The sequence below is a fragment of the Arvicanthis niloticus genome, chromosome 9 (assembly GCF_011762505.2).
Source record: "Arvicanthis niloticus isolate mArvNil1 chromosome 9, mArvNil1.pat.X, whole genome shotgun sequence".
Taxonomy (NCBI): Eukaryota; Metazoa; Chordata; class Mammalia; order Rodentia; family Muridae; genus Arvicanthis; species Arvicanthis niloticus.
The window spans coordinates 53,908,940-53,929,825 of NC_047666.1; the positions used below are offsets into that span (position 1 = coordinate 53,908,940).

The following is a 20,886-nucleotide window of genomic DNA, read 5'->3' on the forward strand; positions in this document are numbered from 1 at the left end:
GGCAAGGTGAAGTGAGAGCAGAGCAGAGAGTCATATGACTATACTATATTGGGATGAGTGGAGATGAGCCGTAAGGGAGAGGGGCAGTGGAGAGGAGGTGGGTTCTTCTGGGCTTGAGGGATTATTACACTGTGGTACCTGGAAGGCTTGGAGAGGAGGTGGTCAGAGAATTGCTGTGTGAAATTGGATTGTGACTTAATTTCATGTGGACTGGGGGCATAGCTGAGCGGTAGAGCACTTGGCTAGCATTCTCTTGCTCAAGGCCCTGAGTTCCTTCCACAGCACTGCAAAAATTGTAGTAAAATGGTAGATAGATAGGTAGGTAGGTATATAAATAGATAGACAGACAGGGTGCTATGCCATGGAAGTTCTAACCTTAGCCCAACCCAAAAGCTGTCTTCTGTTTATTTATTGGAACGGGCAGATGACTCACCAGGGTAAGGCGTGTGCATTGAGCCTGATTTGAGTTTGATCAATGGTAACCATGTGGTGGAAAGAGAGAACCTACTCTTGCAAGTTGTTCTCTGACCTCCAGATGAATACTGTGGCATGCAAGTCCACACAATACACATTCACACACAAAATAGAATATCTAAATTAGATATTAAAATATCCAAATTAATGCATAATTTTTGTGTGTACACACACATGTGGGCATGTTTTCATGACACACGTGGAAGTTAGAGGAAAACTTTATGGAGACTGTCCTCTCTGTCCACTTTTACTTGGATTCTGGGGACTGAGCTCAGGTTATGAAGCTTGTGTGGCAGTGCCTTTACCTGCTGAGCCAACTTCTGGCTCAAGCCCTGACTTTGGGCTCATTATCATCTCTGCTACTTCCTGTGTCAGATGCAGGGCTGGAGATGGTGCAGTCAGAGTCCCTATATCCAAGGGTACAAAGCTTAGCTGAGCCTAAGACCCAGTTTTGTGATTTCTTTGGATGGAGGACTTGTTTAAGAATTAGATGCATGCTGCAGGCTGCTCTGCAGGTAAATGCACACACTTCATGTGTATGCAGCGTCATCAGCTCTCGCCTGACAGCCTCGTTGACACACTTTGGGAAAACACTTAATGGTTAAGTCCTGGGACAAGTTAGCAAGACAGCACACATTTCTTACTTCATGGTCAGGTGTCTGTGCTGTGACAGTTTGAGTTCAAGTCGAGAGTGATGTTCCAAGGAGACCAGTGGCAGACTGCCTAGGTAGCTAAAGTATCTGTACATAGGTCAGAGGCTGCTGGGTTCCTGAGTGTGAGAGAAGGCCTGTGGCCTGTAGCCCTGTGAGTAGTGGTATTTGTCAGCACTCTGTAGAACTCTGTCACACATGTCATTCCATGTGACCCTTTTTGTAATCCTCTGAAACACGAAACAAGAGCACTCTTATTTCCTCGGGCAGAGGGGCAAACAGGCCTGGAGCAATTACAGAGCCTGACTGCTGTCCTCCGACTACTGTGCCTGGGTCTTCCTGGTGTATCATGCTTTTTGTGACACATAATGATTAGGAAGTCTTAGTTGTCTACATCCAAACTTGTCTACACCCTTAGATCTGAAAATTGAGACCTACAGATTATGGTTGGTTTTACTCTTTAAGCCTGCTTGTTTCTGACTTCTGAAGTTTCCTAAGTAATTAAAAAGAGCTATCATGATTAAAGGTGTGAAAGATAGAGCCCCCTTGTTCAAGAGCAGCATAAACCAGCATGAAGAGAGTAACGGTAGCTATGTTTTTAGCACAATTCTATTCCAGGCATTGTTCTGAACATCTCATATGTGTGTGCACATATGCATGCTCTTTCTTCCCATCAACTATGAAGTAAATCCTATTAATGTCCATTTTCACATGCGGAAATGAAACCCTGGAGGTGTCCAGGAACTAGTTCCGGTCACACAGCTGCTCAGTGACATCATTAGGGATTCTGACACAGAGACTCTGGGCCTGGAGCCTATACTTGTCATCCTTAATACTTACCAGGTCAGGAAATGGGGAGGGTATACCTGAGAGTAGAGTCTTTGTTTGATTAGCTTTTGCTACAATGCCATGTGGCATGTGGCTCACCTACAACCTCCCATTTTAGCTGCTGCAAAAGGTACTTTGCAGATGTTATCTTTGCATAGCCTCTGAGTGAGGACTTCTGCTCCCTCTCTGTTTCAACTGGGGACACTGAGCCTCTAGGAGCAGTGGCTTCAGAAGGTCACCTTCCCCTTGCCATAAGATTAAAGTCTGAAAATAAACAGATTGGGCTGTTGAGATGGCACAGCAGGCCAGGGCCTTTGACTTTGCCACCAAGCCTTACAACCTAAGTTTGATCAGTGGAACCCACATGGTAGAAGGAGAGAACTCCCAAAAGTTGTCCCAGAGTGCACCATGGTGTCTATGTGCCTCTCCCATATATAGTCACAAGTTAATAAAAACGTAACAAAACTCTGTAGCTGGGTGTGCAAATCCTGTCCTATGCTTACCTCGTGAAGGCTCCTGGGATTTTCTACAAGGTACCCGACTCTTCTTCCTACTTTAAGTTGGTATCCATGGAGTAAATAAGGAATTACTTGGAATATGTGGCCTCTTTAGCCCATTCTTTCTTAAATCGTTTTCTTAAATTCTTAAATATGTGGAAGTGTAAGGCACATCTGGCACTCTTCCCTTCAGGCCTGCCTCTGGTCCCACTGCTTGAGGGTAAAGGTACAATCTGTCTGCATTATGGCTCCAAAGGCCCGAGAGCTCCTTCACTGATCTGCTGCATTCCTTGCTACCTGCTCCAAGCTGTGAATCTCATGGCCCCTCAGCCATGCCAGCCTTTGCTGCCTCAGGGCCTTTGTCCATGTTTCACCATGTACACATCTTGCTCTCCTGTGTACTTGGGTCAGCTCTGCGTATCCTTTAGATCTCCCCTGAAGGATCTCATCTCCATCCTCCAGGGCAGTGGTTCTCAACCTTCCTGATGCTGCACCTGTCAGTACAGTTCTCCTGTTGTAGTGACCCCTAACTATAAAATTACTTTCCTTCTACTTCATAACTTCTATTTCATAACTGTAATGTTGGTACTGTTATGAATTATAATGTAAATATCTGTGTTTTCTGATGGTCTTAGGTGACCTCTAGGAAAGTGTCATTTGACCCCCAAAGTGGTCTCGACCCACCAGTTGAGAACCGCTGTTCTAGGAGATGCTGACCCAAGAGCACAGTTTCAGTCAGACAGGGTGGGTAGGTTTTTGAGATCTGTTGCACAGAGTGGTAATTATAATTAACAATAATATATATTTAAAACTGCTAAGAGAACAGACTTTAAGTTCTCAACGCTAAAAATATAAGTATCCTAGGTGATAAATATGTTAATTTGCTTGATATAATTATTTGACTAAATATATCAAAACACTGTACTGCACTCCATGAATATATACAACTTTGGGGTCTGGGGATAGCTCAGTTGGTTGAGTGTTGCTGCGAAAGCATGAAGGCCTGAATTTGTGTCTCCAGCATCCACATAAAAGCTTGTGCACAGTGGTGTGTGCCTGCTGTCACTGCATTAGGGAGGTGGAGACAGGACAAGCTCTTTGGACAGCTAATATAGCTAGGTCTGTGAGCTCCAGGGTTAGTGCAGCCGAGGAGAGCAGGAGAGGAAGCTACATCAGCCTTACTCCACCCTCTTATGAACATATGTGTATGTGTGCTCACATATATCACACAAACACATGAATAGATAAATAGATATATAACTGTAAATTTAAAAAAAAAAATAGGAGGCTGGAGAGGTGCTAAAGCAGAGGATCCAGGTTCAATTCCCAGCACCTACATGGTGGCTCACAACTACCTACAACTCTAGTTTCAGGGAATCTGATGTCATCTTTTGGCCTATTCTGTCACCAAGCATGCACATGGTACATAGACATGTTAGTAAACGCCCATATACATAAAATAGAAATAAGTAAAATCTTAAAAAAATAAAGTTTGTAATGTTATTTCCCCCAGTTACTCTCCTTCATAGGACTCCCTCCCTCCCATATTTTATCTGTGGTGGATAAACTTAGTGTCTGCTTCTTGGACTAGACACCATGGAAATGACGCGTAAATGAATCACTGCTCAGCCCTTATTGCAGAACATGGCATACAGATGTAGCTGACCCTCAGTGAGTCTGGGCATGCTTAGTGCCAGGAAGAGCAGGTTAGAAGCTCAAAGTCCAAACTGCAGATCCCTTGTTGCCAGTGTTGAGGAGGATCAGTGGGAGGGCTGGGGTACAGCGTCTCCATGAGTTATGTACTCAGCATATGTAGGCCCCAGGTCCCATCCCTACACCACATCCAAAAACAGTGCTAGAGAAGAGAGGGACACTTACTGCCCTTTAAAAGTATTTTTCAGACAGGGTCTCTTGTAGTCCAGGCTGGCCGCCAACTCATTCTGTAGCCAAGGATGACTCTGAACCTCTGATCTTGCCACCACATGTGATGGGTGACGGGAGTACACTACTACTCCGTACAATGCTGGGATTTGAACCTGGGCCTCATACATATAGACAGCTACTCTGTCAACTGAAATACTTTTCTAGCTGAGCCTTGAAGAATTAGTTTTCTTGGACATTCTATCTGGAAAATTCTGGTTTAAAATACATGTGAGAATTTTCTTTTTAAAAACTCTTTAGGCAAACGCTTTGCATCCGGATCTGCCGACAAGAGCATCATTATCTGGACCTCAAAACTGGAAGGCATTCTGAAGTACACGTAAGTGACCCCGTGGGTGACAGTTGTTTTGTTTGCTTGAGACAGGTTTCCCTCTATAAGGCAGGCCCCAAGCTTAGAACTTTACTTCAGCCTCAGGTGACTGGGTTTACAAGGGTTGCCCATCGAGCACACCCAACTCTGCTCTGACTGTCATTCACTGTAGCCACACCCTCGTGGGAAGAATGTATGAAAGAACTTTCCTCTCTAACATGGACTTGAATTAAGCAGAGGGATGGGTCAGTAGGGAATGATGAACAGCCAGCTCGACCAGCACTGAGCTGTGTTTCATGTTATGTATTTCAGCTAATCTGACCCCACAGATTCCTGTCATTCCCCTCTCACCCAGCTTGTCCCGTTCAGTGTCTCTGCCTCTGCGAATGGTTTTGCATTTACCCAGAGTCAAAAGCTAGACAGGCCAGTGTGCTTTAAGCTTCCCAGGAATACCTCTCCTGAGCATTTCTTACAGATGTGGTCTTACATATCCTGATTGATTAATGTCACCCACTGGCCTGTGGGCTCTGGAAGGTAGACACTATCCCTGTTTTTACATGCTTATATTTCTGGCACCTAACACCATACCTGGTCCACAGGAAATACTTGACGAACAACTTTTGTTATTTTCAATTATAGAGAAATACCCAGATGTAAACTGTGCCATAGCCACCAGGTGTTAGGTGCATTAACACTGTTGTGCAGTCAAATTTTGGCAAGTAAAGTCTTTAGACCCTTTCACCTTCCTGAACTTTAAACTCAGTGCTTAACATCTTCCGTTCTGCCTCCTCTCAGCCCTGGCAACTGTCTTTGTCCTTTCTGAGAAGTTTGACTCCTCTAGGTGCCTCATATAAGTGGGATCATATAGTATTTGGTGTTTTGTGGTTGACTTCTGTCTTAGGGTTTCCATTGCTGTGAAGAAACACATGACCAAGGCAACTCTTATAAAGGATAATATTTAATTGCAGTTGAACCTGTTACAGGTTCAGAGGTTCAGTCCATTGTCATCATGCCAGGGAGCATGGCAGTGTCCAGGCAGTTTCGTGGTGCTAGAGGAGCTGAGAGTTCTACTACATCTTTATCAGAAGGCAGCTGGGAGAAGACTAGTTCCCATGTGGCTAGAAGGAGGGTCTCTAAACCGACCCCACAGTGACACACTTCCTCCAACAAGGTCACACCTCCTAATAGTGCCATTCCTTGGGCCACGCATGTTCAGACCACCATAGCTTATTTCATGTAATGTCCTCATGGCTGAGTAATATGCCACTGTGTGGATGTATTCTGTTTGGATAGCTCGTCAGCTAATGAACACTTGGATTGCTCCCACCTGTTGCCTGCTGTCAGCCATGCTGCCCTGAACACAGGAAGCGAAGTTTAGATGAACAGTGAGACAATGCATACAGTGTTCCTAAGAAGTGAAGGGCTAGAGCTGGGCTGAGAGGCCATGGAGTGCACCTCAGCATTGGCCGTGTTTCCAGACCTTGGCCTGCACTGTGTTCATCACACTCCACCCTATATTTCTGGGCACCAGAAATTGTCAATTAGAGCCACCAATAAAGCATGCTGTCTGCACCTTGCAGTGGGCTGGCTTCTCTGTCTTTGTCTCAGGCACACACTGGAGGTATCAGGAGGAGAGCCCTGGAGGAGAAGTTTGAGTTGTGTGGGATGCTGGGTGGGTGGAAACTGGTGTTGAAGTCAGTCCTGTCAATGAGGCCCTGTGCTGTTGGTCCCCCTAGAGAAGGGCTCGCAGTGTGTCACCTGAGGCTTCAGTCTTGAGGCTGTTTTTTTTTTTTTTTTTTTTTTTTTGCTTGTTTTATTTTGGTTTTGATTTTTTACAATTTATTTTATGTGTATAGGTATTTTGCCTGTAGAGGTTAGAAGAGGGCATCAGATCGTTTGGAACTGGAGTTACAGACAGCTGTGAGCTGTCATTTAGGTACTGGGATTTAATTCTGGTCCTCTGAAAGAGTAGTAAGTGGCTTAACTGGTGAGCCCTCTCTCCAGCCCCTTCAAGCCTGCTTTGAATCTTGTAGCTACCGAGACATTTGTGGTTTGTTGTGGAATAATCTTCAGTTCTTCAACTTCTAGGCACAATGACTCTATACAGTGTGTCTCCTACAATCCTGTTACCCACCAGCTGGCATCTTGCTCCTCCAGTGACTTTGGTAAGTTTCAGTTCCTAGCACCTCTAATGGAGAATGCTCTCACACACACACACACACACACACACACACACACACACACACACACAGAGCCCACTGGTCTGTCCTTAGAGAGTGAGGCCTCTTCTCCACCTCTAGCAGCCAAGGGAGGTTGATCCTTTAAGTTTGCAGAAAGAGTTGGGCAGTGGTGGCACACGCTTTAATCCTAGAGGTTGGGAGGCAGAGGCGGGCAGATCCTTGTGAGTTCAAGGCGAGCCTGGATTACATAGTTCCCAGAACAACTGGAGCTACACAGAGGACCCCTGCCTTAAAAACAGTTGCATTGAGACAGTGAGAGGCAATGACCTTGTGGGTGGTAAGCCATTGGAGACAAATGAGCAGTGGAGTCCTAGGGGAAGAAATGGTGTGATGGATGGGAGGGCACAGAAGACTGGCTCACCCTAGCATGGACTGGTTTTCTCTAGAAACATTGCCATTTGCTTAAAAACAACCTAGCATATCTTCTTGTGCTGATCTGAGTGCCTGTTTGGGGGGAATAAAATATTCCTGCTCTCAAGCTTATGGTAGAGGAAGGTAGTATGATTTGTAAAAACATCTTATTAAATAAAAGTACTTGGGCTAGGGAAATGGCTCAGTGGGTAAAGTGCTTGAGTTCAGATCTCAAGTACCCATGTACAAGCCAGCTGTGGCGCTTTGTCTGCAGCCCCAGTGCCAGGCTTGCTGGACAGACAGACAAACCAAGATGAAGAGCGCTAGTTTCCATGAAAGACCCTGACTAAAAAATAGAGAGTGATAGAAGACATCTTACCATCAGCTTCTACTTCCCAGGGCAAGCATCCTCGCCACAGTACCACCATGTACACATGCAGCCATACCTACAGTGTTTTAGTGGCACTGTGCTGATAGTTTGCAATGAAATTTTTAAAAAGAGAATTCCTATAGTTTGAGAGCCATTAAAAAAATTGTGAGCTCTGTGCCAACTTCTGAAGTCGTGTTTCACTCATTCCCACTCTTCTGGTGAAGGACAGGGGCTCAGTATGGTTCTGAGGTCACTTAGTCAGCACTGGAGGAGTAGGGTTGAGGCCCAGGCTAGGCCACTATGTGTGGAGCTTGAGTGCAGATCTTCCTGAGGGAGGCTGGTCAGGAGGGTTTCCTGCAGCTGAAGCTTCCTGCTCTTGCAGTGGAGCACAGACAAAATGCATGGGTGGGGTGGAAATGTTTGAAAGAAGAGAGGGGAAGACTCAGGTGTTTACAGACATTTCCCTTTTAAACCTTGCTTAGCTATGGGGACTCTGGGGACAGCAGGGAATGAAGAAAAGATAAGACCCAGGTGGGAAAACTGGGATTGTGTGAACCACACGCCTCCAGAAGCCCAGTGTGTTTATTGTATAAAGTTGAACATAGAGGCAGGGTTCTTGCTCACAGCTGAGTCAAGGAAGCAGGTTATTATAAATAAGGAGGCAGAGTTCTATACAGCTGGATCAAGGAGACAGGTTTAGCTAATTTCAGTCAGAGCAGTCTCTGTAGGGCACAGTCCTCAAGCCATAAATATCTGGGAGGAAAGCTGCGGTGGACATTTTCTGCATGCATTGCCAATATCCACACATAAAGCATAGATAGCTCTACCATCTCCCCCAGTCTCACCCTGAAGCTGTGGTGTCCTTGCTTGACATGAAGCCATGCGATTGCACACATTCACACATTCACTTAGGACTCATTCACTCATGGCTTCCGCTGCTCTCTGTGTATGCAGTTGGCTGTGTAAAGTTATATGTTCTCTGTATTTCATATGGCTGTACTTCACAGCCCAGGCAGGGTAGAATTTGCACTGGACCATCTCTGGGGATTGGAGGGAGCAAACCTAAACTGACCAGTGTGCCATGCACAGTGCACAGCTCATATACAGTCATGTGCAGTGACAGAGACCTAGAAAGGGAACTCTCCAAAAAGCTCATTCATTACTTGTTTTACTTTTTTTTTTTTTTAACAACTTATTTATTTATTATATGTAAGTACACTGTCGCTGTCTTCAGACACCCCATAAGAGGGCACCAGATCTCATTACAGATAGTTGTGAGCCACCATATGGTTGCTGGGATTTGAACTCATGAAGAGCAGTCAGTGCTCTTAACCGCTGAGCCATCTCACCAGCCCACTTGTTTTACTTTTATTAGCTTAACAAAGAGTTAGGTTTCACAGTGGCATTTTTTTTGTTGTTTCTCCCTGCCTCTCTGCCTCATTCCCACCCTCTTCCTGGTGTCCTCCCACTTTTATGTCTGTTACCACTCCCCTCCCCCAAGCCTCTTCTTTCCTCTCAAAGTTTCCTACTAATTTCATTGTCTGTACCCACTGTCACAACCCTTATTTACAAACATGGTGTCTGTCTGTCTGAGACTGGGTCATCTCAGGCAGGCATGAGGAAACATGGTGTCTGTCTGTCTGTCTGAGACTGGGTGGTGAATGGGAAGCTTCACAGCTTCACTCCTGTACTTTGCATTTCCTTAACTCACTGTTTTAATGCTGAGTTGGTCGCTGGCAGCCACGTCCTAGCTATGAGCAGCTAAGTTGTCTTTTTCTTTGGGATTTAAGTCTTGAGGCACTTAGTTAGAACTTCACCATCTGCCTTTTTTTCCTTTCCTTTCTTTCTTTCTTTCTTTCTCTCTCTCTCTTTCTTTTTTTTTTTTTTTTTTTGTTTTTTCGAGACAGAGTTTCTCTGTGTAGTCCTGGCTGTCCTGGAACTCACTCTGTAGACCAGGCTGGCCTCGAACTCAGAAATCCACCTGCCTCTGCCTCCCAAGTGCTGGGATTAAAGGCGTGCGCCACCACCGCCCGGCATCTTTCTTTTTTTTTAAATGGTAGATTCTCAGTACACTGTAGAGACAATACAGAGTAATGCCGTGTATTCTTCACCCAGTTCTCCTAGTGGGTGCCTACTAGGGAGGAGGGGCACAGTGTATTTTAGTTCTGTTCTTTAATCACGTGTGCCAATGTACGACTGCTGCAATACAGGATCCCATTCCCATACCAGTGCCTGCCACCCACTACCCTCTGCCACTTGGTTCCCCCAATCCCAGTAGCCATAGATGTGTTCTGCAGGTGTGTGGTTGTCATTCAGTATGTTGTATACATGGACTTTTATGGTGTCAAGCCTTTGGAAGTTGACTTTTTTTTTTTTTCTTAACTCAGCATAAGACCCTGGAGATTTGAGTTTTATAAATGGATAGTTTAGTCCTCTCTATTGCTGAATAGTCTTGCTCTCTTTTCTATTGCCTGATACTGAAGGGCTGTGGTCTCCTGAGGAGAAGTCTGTCTCCAAGCACAAATCCAGCAGCAAGATCACCTGCTGCAGGTAAGTTAGGGAGACTCTGACAACAGGCATTGTGCAACTTTCTCTCCCCAGCAGACCCCCACAAGCCTCTAATTTCACCCACAGAGAAAGTGTGGTGTTGGCCAGTGGGATAGGCTTCTGTGTTTCCCTTTTTCCTTCTCTTGTCTCCTTGATGGGAAAGACTGGTGCCTTTGATAACCTTCAAGTGCTGAGTCTGCATGGGTGTCTTCACTGGGAAAGTCAGGCAGGAACCTCTGACACTGGTGCTAGACTTAGACCAGAATCTGCATCCTGTCACTGATAGGCCTGTGACCTTGGGGTGGTTACTAAATCATGGAGCAATGGTGATAACAGAACCATTTCCAGAAATCCTCACAGCACCAGTGGGCCTAGGCACTCTATAACTGAGCAGCTTCTGAAGAGACTCTGATTCAGCATTGGTTGAATGACATGTCAAGCCCTGTTTGAGGGCTAAAAAGGCACAAGACAGTCTGTTTACTGGGAGCCCTTGGATTGGGAAGGAGTTGAACTGTAAAGCAGAAAACAGGGCCTAGTCTGGAGTGCAGGCTGCTATGGAGAAGTGTGCACAGAGTTGGGATAGATGCCATCTGAAGTAGACATCCCTGCCTTAAGGTCTCCCTGATTCCAGATATAAGTAGTGGTCTGAACTGAGTCTATGTCAGGAATAAGCAGGAGCGATGAAACCGCAGCCTGGCTGCTCCTCTGACAGCTCTCCCTCTGTTTGCTCCTTCCCACCTCCCATGCCCTCCGTTGGTTGTGTGTGCAGCTGGACAAACGATGGTCAGTACCTGGCTCTGGGGATGGCCAATGGCATCATCAGCATACGGAACAAAAATGGTGAAGAGAAAGTGAAGATCGAGCGTCCTGGGGGCTCCCTCTCCCCAATATGGTCCATCTGCTGGAACCCGTCAAGGTACCTATGGCTGGGTTTCTCCTAGCTGGCACTGTTAGAAGAAGCCTTCTGAGTTCTTTCTCTCTTCCTGACATCTTTGTAGTTTAAAGTCCTTTCTCTCCACTTTCCTGGTCTGTTAGGAACCTGCTTTTTATAAATGAAGTTTTAAAAGAGCCTATATTGAATTTTGGAATAAATCCCAGAGATTTAGCTAAGCAGATGAACTATCTAGGCCAGCAGAGAGAGAGAGAGAGAGAGAGAGAGAGAGAGAGAGAGAGAGAGAGAAAGAGAGAGAGAGTTCTTCATGAACTCATTGTTCTGATCTCCCGTGTTTCTCCTCTTGCTTCATCGGCCCTTCCCTCATGCCCAGAAGCATGCACCCGCCCAACCCGTTACACTGTTAATAGAATGGCACTCTCTTGAGTGCTTTTTCTTTCTTTTTCTTTTTAATTTCCCTTGCCAAAAAATTAAAATTAAGCCTACAAATGCCCCTAAAACCTAAAGGTCTGCAGACAGTTGGCACTACCTGCTCAAACCTCACACATTCTTTTCTTTTATGCCATGTGACTTTGAGGGTGGACAAAAGCTCTCCTGCTCTTTGCCATATTAATAACTCAATACTGGTATTAAACCCATCCCCACAGGGTTCTCTGAGGGTGAATTAAGGGGCTCAATTGTTTACTGCCCAGTTATTTTACAGGTGGGCGCCCACTTGATTGAGGAGGCTGTTTAATTCCATTGCCTTTCTTACAACAGGTTATTGTAATTCTTCCTGAATAATTCTGTCCAGCAGAGGCCCTTCATATGTATAGAATGCCTTCAAAGGCCATTAGCCTACCCCAGAGTTCCTGCTGTTTGATTTTGTGGCCACAGATGACTTTGTGGCTTCAAGCTATCATTTTTAATTCATGAGAAGCAGGATGCCCAGTGTACCTGGTGGCTGTCCTCTTCCGGGCAGGGTCCAGGGGCTCCTTGGCAGGTTTTGAAATGCTAGCTTCAGTGCAGTCCTAGGTGATGTGATTGTGAACACCCCTTACTGTCTACAGCCGATGGGAGAATATCTGGATGAGCAGAGAGAACGAGGATGCTGAGGATGTCATTGTCAACAGATATTTTCAGGAAATCCCTTCCATTCTGAAGTCAACAGTGTACAGTAGTCAGGGTAGTGAGGCAGAGGAGGAAGAGCAAGAGGAAGAGGACGACAGTCCCAGGGACGGCAATTCGTGAGTGTGTCCCACAGAGTGAGGACCCTCGGGAGGGCCCAGGCCCCCACAGACCTGCCGAAGCAAATGCTGCTGAGAAACTCCTTGACCAAGGGCAGCAGAACAGGGGCCGGGGGATTGTTGGTGTGCCCCCGCACTCACAAAGGGTCGCTCCCCTGAGCAGCATGTGTGGGTGGCAGATAGAGCAATCCTCTGAGAAAGGAGGAGAAACTGGGTAGCACAGAGGATACACCTCTGTTAACTACCGTCTCTGAATAGGCCCTTGGCACCTGGGTATGTCCCCTCTGACTTCCATGTCTGTTTCTCAAGTTAATGTCTGAGCGAGCCCCTTCCAGCAACATTAGACATTCTCCGAGAAGCTTGACTTACAGTGCCCTGGTAGGACCACCATTCACCTGATGCTTTTCGTTACTGGATGTGTTTTCTTGGCCTATTCCCACTCTACGTTGCCTTACATTGGCTAAGACATATACAAAGGGGAAGCCCTTAACTTTTACCCCCTTACACACCCATAGTCCTGACTGCTGGGCAGTCTCTCTTCTCTCAGTCGATATGATCTGTAAGGGAAATCCTTTCAGTAGAATGGGAAAAGCTGAGACAGCCAGGGTGATGTGACTGGGCAATCATGGTTTAGCTTGGGACCCTCCTCACTGTACCCCTGACACCTAAGACTCATTAGAGGAATCCAGGTTTGTGGGGTGGGAAGTGGGGGGACAAAGAAAGGAAGAAGGTGGTCCTCAGGTTCCTATCTGAGCTTCAGCCCTATTTTATTATCAACGTGGGTGTTTTGGCAAAGCCCACTGCCCACCATTATGGGCTGGATTGGAAACTCCTGGTGTAGTGTCTAGCAGCTTAGCCTAACCCAGTGCCACATGCAGCCTTTCTACAGGGGCTTCACTGGTGGCTAGGGTTTGGACTATAGCGTCAGTAAGCATAGTTCATCTGTAAGCCTTCTGCTGGCATCTTCCTTACCTTTCCTCTTTTCTGAATTCTGAATTAATGTCTATGGCGTTTTCCTCACTGCTATCCTGGCTGGGTTTTACAGACCATGCTGCACAGAGCATGCTTATGTGGCTACTGGTGCTGCCAGGTGACTGTCAGACCCTGGGCTTAGGGAAGCAGGCATTAATAGAGGCTCAGTCACTTGGGGAGAATTTTGTTCCAGCATTAAGGCTGGGAAACCTCTCTGTCTGCATTCTGAGTTGTTGGCTTCCCATCTGAGTGGAGGCCTTTCTCCTAGGTTCTGGACCTGAAGTCCCATTCCATGGCACAGATCTATAGGCCTCTGTAGCCATGTCCTAGCCCAGACCATTCACGGCTAGGAGTCAGTGCAATAGCAGATCCCAGGAGGGTCAAACTTGTCTCTGGGCTGATTGATGGTTGGCCTGATTGTAATGCTGACCCCAGTATGGCTGTGTAGTACTTGGCTCCCTGACAGCCTGGCCAGGGCTTTCTTTTTCCTGTTGTTTGTTGAGCCCCTAGCCACAGTCATCAGCAGGCTGTGCCCCCTTATAACCTCTTTTGTCTTCTGTTGATTAGAGAGGAACATAATGACATCCTGGCTGTAGCTGACTGGGGACAGAAACTTTCCTTCTACCAGCTGAGTGGAAAACAGGTATGTAGCAGTATGCAAACCCAGTTACATATGTCAGCTGGAGTACATTTTGATAGTGTGCTTCTGAGATTGTTATCAGTGACTAATGCAAACCCAGTTACATATGTCAGCTGGAGTACATTTTGATAGTGTGCTTCTGAGATTGTTATCAGTGACTACACATGATCATTTGTTAGCATTTGCATATTGAGCTTGACTTCAGGTCCTGTGTCCAATACTTTGTCTTCTCTTCTTTAACTGTTCAGCACTGTGAAAAGAGACTTTAATTATGCACTTTTAGAAATGGGAGACCAAGACCAGAGCAGTAAGTACCACACAGTTGGAAAATGGTGGAGCGTGGAATTGAAGCCCAGATTGCATTACTTTACTAGTTCTTTGAGAATTTCCAATATGCTTTTAAGAGGATATGTCCAATGGCATATTTCTTTCAACTAGGTCCCAACCTTTGAACTTCATCCTCCTTTCCATAATGCTATTGGCTGGGGACCGAGCCTTTGACACAGAGTTTCTGAGAGTCATTTAAAGTCCAAACCGTGGTACAGATGGTAACTCCAACCTGTTTGGGACAGTGAAGTTATTTCTTGGTTTTGAAGTATCTTTTCAGCTCTGGAGTGATTTGGGCATTAAACATAGGATAAGGATTGCTCAAACAAAATCAACGTTCTTGTCAGGCTTAGGTAACATTTGTGTAATTCTGACCTTGTAGACATTTGTAGTGTTTGATGACCTGTGGCTTAGTGGCCACAGCTGGTATTCCTTGGTGCAGACATTGTTACGCTGTTTACAGGACTAGCTCTTTCAGTCCTCAAATTACTCTGGAGGAACTGCTACCACTGCTACTGAGTGTGTAAGAAAATTGAGGTCTTGAGAGGCTGGCTTCAAGAACATGGTTTAGTATGTGGCCACGGCTAGTTTGGGACCTGACCAGACAGAAGTCTGTCAAATTAGTCTAGTGACGACTATTTAAAAGGTAAAATTGAATTAAAAACTGATTTTTAGCTAGGTGGTTGTGGCACACACCCTTAATCCCAGTCCTCAGGAAGCAGAGGCAGATGCCAGAGGGCAGAGGCCAGAGGGCAGAGGCGGGCAGAGGCACGCAGAGAGAGGGAGGCAGAGAGGGAGGCAGGGAGGGAGGCAGAGAGGGAGGCAGGGAGGGAGGCAGAGAGAGAAGCAGAGAGGGAGGCAGAGAGGGAGTCAGAGAGAGAGGCAGAGAGGGAGGCAGAGAGAGAGGCAGAGAGGGAGGCAGAGAGAGAGGCAGAGAGGGAGGCAGAGAGAGAGGCAGAGAGGGAGGTAGAGAGGGAGGCAGAGAGGGAGGCAGAGAGGGAGGCAGAGAGAGAGGCAGAGAGGGAGGCAGAGAGGGAGGCAGAGAGAGAGGCAGAGAGAGGCAGGGAGGGAGGCAGAGAGAGAAGCAGAGAGGGAGGCAGAGAGGGAGGCAGAGAGGGAGGCAGGGAGGGAGGCAGAGAGAGAAGCAGGGAGAGAAGCAGGGAGGGAGGCAGAGAGAGAAGCAGAGAGGGAGGCAGAGAGGGAGGCAGAGAGAGAGGCAGGGAGGGAGGCAGAGAGAGAAGCAGAGAGGGAGGCAGAGAGGGAGGCAGAGAGGGAGGTAGGGAGGGAGGCAGAGAGAGAAGCAGGGAGGGAGGCAGAGAGAGAAGCAGAGAGGGAGGCAGAGAGAGAGGCAGGGAGGGAGGCAGAGAGGGAGACAGAGAGGGAGGCAGAGAGAGAGGCAGGGAGGGAGGTAGAGAGGCAGAGGCAGGCAGATCTCTTGAGTTCCAGGACAGCCGAGGCTACACAAAGAAACCTTGTCTCCAAAAACACAAAACAAAAACAAACGAACAAACAAAAGCCCTGATTTTTATGCAAATGATTTTCAATGGAAAGACCAAAAATTTTAATTAGGTGCCTAAGGAATATTAGACTTTAAAGAGATTCATTTGTTTTCCTGCTTGGGATTCATTAGGCTTAAAAAAACAAAAAAACTTTATATTTATTCTTTTAAAAAGCATGATGAAGGGAAGGGTTAAAAAAAATTAAAAGGTGATAAAACTCTTCAGATACTTTTTCATTCTTTCTATTCCTTCAGCTTCAAGTCACTTACTTGACTCTCCATGTCTGTTAAGTTCATCCAGTGAGTTATTCTAGTCACTACATTTTTCATTTTCACGTGGGAGCCCAGTTCAAGCCGTCTGCGGGAGCAGTTCATGTTCTTACCCACTGAGCCATCTCCAGCCCCTTCCTTAATATTGTGAAGCATGTTATCCCAGATGGTTTAGAGTTTTCATCTGGTCGTTCCAGCATCTGGGCTATCATGGGTCTGACCTTGCTGATTGTCTTTTCTCAAATAAAATTCACATTTTCCTACTTAGAAATGTTTTATTGTTATATGTATGGATGCTTTGCCTGCATGCATCTATGCACCTCATGTGTGCAGTGCTCACAGTGGCCAACAGAGGGCATTAGATTCCTGGAAGAGGAGTTCCAGACTCCAGTAAGCTACCATGTAGGTGCTGAGAACCAAACCCGGGTCCTCTGCAAGAGCAACCAGTGCTTTTAACCTCTGAAACGTCCCTCCAACCCCATATTGTCCTGCTTTTTGAAAAATTGAATTATATTCCAGGAATTGTAAATTGTACACCATAGAAACTGACTTCTCTCAGATTCCCCTGAAGGCAAGTGTTGGAGGGGTGGGGAAGAGAGGGAGGGATAGAGAGAGGGAGGGAGCCAACTGGCTTTGCTGTGCTCTGTTCAGTATTTTCAATGGGCAGCAGCAGCTGAGATCCTAGTACAGGTCTTTGGCTTCACCTGTGAGTCATGTGGGTAGGTAGCGAAAGATTCCAGATGGTGAGCAGAGCTCACATGTAGAATGGCTTCCTTCTGGCCTGCCTTTCTACAATATCCCACCTCACCTACAGACTCTATGCCCATCTGAAAAGGAACTGACATGCCAGTGTTGAGAGACTCTTGCCTGAGGCTGTCCCCTTGCTCAGTTTCTGCCTGCTTTGGTCACTTCCACCTTCAGTTGTTCCCTGTAATTAGTCTAGAGCTGATGGTTGTTACTTGGAAGAGAAGTCCTAAGCCCCGTCAGCAGCTTCAGCCCTCAGTGTCATGACAGCTGCCGGAGTTTTCTTATTAAACTTTGGAGCATTGGGAGGTAGGAGGAAAGCTTTCGGTTGTTAGGCATTTGAAATTCCTAAAAAGGAAAGAAAAGTGAACATACTAAATTTATAATTGTAGTTTAAATTAGTTGAAGGGAATTAACTAAGTTGAAATTGGAGCTGACTACTTCAGTGGTTTTATACATTCAAATCGCATTCATTAAACTGTCAGCATCAACCGACTGCTCACTTTTACCAGATTTGTAGGAAAACGTGTAAATTGACCCTAAGCCTTAAGCAAAAACTAGGTTTTTAGGGTTATTTTTCTTAAATTGAATAAAGAATAAAGGGCAGTCTTTTCAAGTGAATAAGCTCAGAAAAAAGAGAGAGAGAAGCTGAGGTGAGCTGCTGACCATATGTGAGGTGGGTAAACGAGGGAAAAACTCTCTGGCCTCCAGGTTGGCTGAGGAGGTCTTGCTAACTTCCCAACATTTAGGTCAGGCATGGCAGACTTTAGGGGCCAAGGGTGTGTCTGGGTTGAGGGGAAGAGTGGTTTCCAGAGGAGGAGAGACCTGGGTAGGAAGTGGGATAGCTCAGGAGATACCGCTAGGCAGCCCCCCTTGCCTTCCTAACATTCCCCCTTCCTGGCTAATGTTGGTGGGGAAGCCCTTACTGATTGTGGGTGTGGACTGGTCTTTCACTTGGTGTATGTTCTTTTTCCTCAGATTGGGAAGGATCGCCCCCTGAACTTTGACCCCTGTTGCATCAGCTACTTCACTAAAGGAGAGTACATTTTGGTGGGGGGTTCAGACAAGCAGGTGTCTCTCTTCACCAAGGATGGAGTGCGGCTGGAGACAGTGGGGGAACAGCACTCCTGGGTGTGGACCTGTAGAGTGAAGCCTGACTCCAACTATGTGGTGAGTAGAGGAAGTGCATCCTGCAGAGCATCCCAGAGGAGGCCCTGAGCATCAGGTCAGCCACTGAGTCTCCTACCAGGTGGAGGGGAGACTGCTTCTCCCTCAGCCCAGGATGACAGCTGTGTTCTATACAGGTGGTAGGCTGCCAGGACGGCACCATTTCCTTCTACCAGCTTGTCTTCAGCACAGTCCACGGACTCTATAAGGATCGGTATGCCTATAGGGACAGCATGACAGATGTCATCGTGCAACACCTGATCACAGAGCAGAAAGGTAAGAGGCAAGCTTGCCTTTGCCTATAGACACTAGCAAAAGGGGTGGTGGGGACTGGGCTGGTGACAGCACATGCGAAATAATAGGAAATATCTACCCTGGCCTTGCTTTTAGCTTCTGGCAGTAGAAGGATGAAGATCTCTTTGAGGATCTAGCAAAAGCAGTAAAACCTTTACATTTCACAAATAATTCCATGATGTAAATGGACTTCCTGAGACACAGAGGGTGACAAGTCAGATCTGTAACGGCTGACCTGAATGGGGCTTTGTGGACATTGACCATCTCTGGCCAGAGCCACTTTGGCATACTTTGCCATCAGCCTCTACTCACCTCTTGGTGGCCCTAATACTAGACAAGGAGGGGCAGTAGATAGGCTCAGGCTTGGGCAGAGCATCAGGGATCCAGCCTCTCACAGTCTAAACTCTGACAGTTCCCTTCTGTTCATGTAAGGAGGTCAAGTTTCACTCAGCTGTATCTATATCTGATGTGCTGAGCACATATGCTGTCTGGATGTGCTGACCAGATATGGCCAGGTGTTTCTGCATAGGGGTCCCAGTTGGGGACCATCCTGTAGATTCAGTGTGACTTCTTTTGTCCCTGCCAGGGTAGATCTGTATTCTGAAAATTCCATCTAGGTGGTGGGATTGTAGCCACTGGGACAGCTCAGCAAGTCCTCTTTGTGTTGTTTACCCCACTTGGTCTATAGAGAGGCAGAGTCTGCATGGAAGTCCCTGTGGTCAGGAAGGTTGCAGGGGTGTGGCCAGCTATGAAATGTGTCATTATGGTGGGCTTCTGATCACTAGGGGGCCTTCTTTGCTGTACAGAGTAAGAAGTATAGATGTCCTCAGACATGTAGGACAAGTGTCAGTAGCATTGACTGCTTGATCTCTCTGTTTCTCCCAGAAATGGTAGCATATGTAGCTCTGCACCCCACTCAACACGGCTGCCTGCACATGGCAGGTGCTCTAGGGAGAACTTTTAAGATTGATCTACTTTTACTTGATATGTATGTCTGAGTGCCTGCATGTCTGTGTGCCATGTGTGTGTGCAGTGCCTGAGGAGGCCAGAAGAGGGCGACAGATCCCCAGGCACTGGAGTTAAGATGGCTACTGGGGCTCAAACCCAAGTCTTCAGAGAGCAGCAGTGCTCTTAACATGTCTCTCCAACCCCTGTTAAAGATTTTTGTAATAAGACTGTGTCACTTTAATTGTCAGGAGCATTAAATAAATAAATGATGGCTTTTAATTTCTCTGCCTTTCACCTTACTTAACAACCTTTTGCTAGAGTCTCTTTCCCTTCGTTGACAGTTCGGATTAAATGCAGAGAGCTTGTCAAGAAAATTGCCATCTACAAAAATCGATTAGCTATCCAGCTGCCAGAGAAGATCCTCATCTATGAGCTGTACTCTGATGACTCGGCAGACATGCACTACCGGGTGAAGGAGAAAATTGTCAAGAAGTTTGAGTGCAACCTGCTGGTGGTGTGTGCTGACCACATCATCCTGTGCCAGGTGGGCAGCTCATCCCTCCTCCCAAGGGCAGGGGTCTTCCTCAGGGAAAAAAGATGGTCATGACTCAGTGGCTGGTCCTTGGCATCTAGATGAATCTTGTTTTTAGAGAAATGACGTCTATGGCTGGGATGGTTTTGGACTGTGGAGCATGTTTGATACACTGGGATTAGATGTATTGTAAAGTGTCTTGCAATGCAGCTTTGTTTTGTTTTGAGATAGTAGTGTTTTACCAAGTTGCTCAAGCTGGCCTCAAGCTCATGGTCCCCAATTTACCTCCTGAGTGCTGAGTTGAAGGCATGTGTCACACCCATCTAGGATAAATTTTTGTAAGTGGAAGTTTTACCTCCTAAGAGAATTATTTTCTTTCTTTCTTTTTTCTCTTGAGGCATTAGGAATTGAACCCAGGGCCTTGCCTCCAATAGGAAAGTCCCCGACAGTGGAACCATATCCCCAATCCTCTTTCCCTACCCCTTTTTTTTTTTTTTAATTACTTTTTGAGACTAGGTTTTACTAAGTTTACCAGGTTGTCCTTGAACTCACTCTGTAGCCCAGGCAAGCCTTGAACTTGCAATGCTCCTGCCCCAGCCTCCAGAGTACTTGGAACTATAGATCTGTGCCACCAAAAGAAAAAAAAAGTCTCTAAGTCTCTCTTCCTAAGTGCTGCAACCCTCTAAGACCCTTTCTCATGTTGTAGTGTCGCCCCCCCCCCCATAAAATTATTTCTATGCTACTTCATAACTGTAATTTTACTATTGTTATGAATCATAGTGTCAATATCTGGTATGCAGGATATGTAACCCCAAAGGAGTCATGACTCACATGTTGAGAGCCACTACTCTAAGAGAGTTTTTGTTTGGTTTTGTTTTTCAAAAGAAATTTTTCTCCTGATCATAGGTCTCTAAAAGTCCCTAGGTCAGTTTCAAGAGGAGTTTTGGAATGACTTTGAAAAAAATGCCTGCTGTGGGTGGACTTGATATTGCCCAGGCCTGTTAGTAAAAATAAAAAGGAAGAAACTGTTTAGGAGCCATTCTAGTGTAAAGCTAGTATCAAAACCTGTGTGAGGGTCTCAAGCCTCTTGCCACTTAGGGCTACCACAAGTTAGAGAACAGTTGTGGCAAGTCAGTGGCCTACTGCTGCTGGCTCTGGAGGTCCATGC

The 20,886-nt window shown here is 46.3% G+C and overlaps 1 protein-coding gene across 5 annotated transcripts in view; it reads left to right on the forward strand.

Annotated features, from left to right (window-relative positions):
• Ift122 (intraflagellar transport 122) overlaps nt 1–20,886 on the forward strand; it is a 69,476-nt gene that overhangs the window by 12,948 nt on the left and 35,642 nt on the right. For 3 of the 5 annotated variants that reach the window (XM_034511457.2, XM_034511459.2, XM_076940322.1), the window contains exons 4-11: nt 4,631–4,709; nt 6,789–6,865; nt 10,145–10,211; nt 10,978–11,124; nt 13,866–13,941; nt 17,756–17,947; nt 18,082–18,220; nt 19,528–19,730. In XM_034511457.2, the coding sequence (XP_034367348.1) occupies nt 4,631–4,709; nt 6,789–6,865; nt 10,145–10,211; nt 10,978–11,124; nt 13,866–13,941; nt 17,756–17,947; nt 18,082–18,220; nt 19,528–19,730 (980 nt within the window). Of the gene's footprint in view, nt 1–4,630; nt 4,710–6,788; nt 6,866–10,144; nt 10,212–10,977; nt 11,125–12,149; nt 12,327–13,865; nt 13,942–17,755; nt 17,948–18,081; nt 18,221–19,527; nt 19,731–20,886 lie in introns of all 5 variants that reach the window. The other 2 variants (XM_076940323.1, XM_076940324.1) reach the window with 1 other exon arrangement.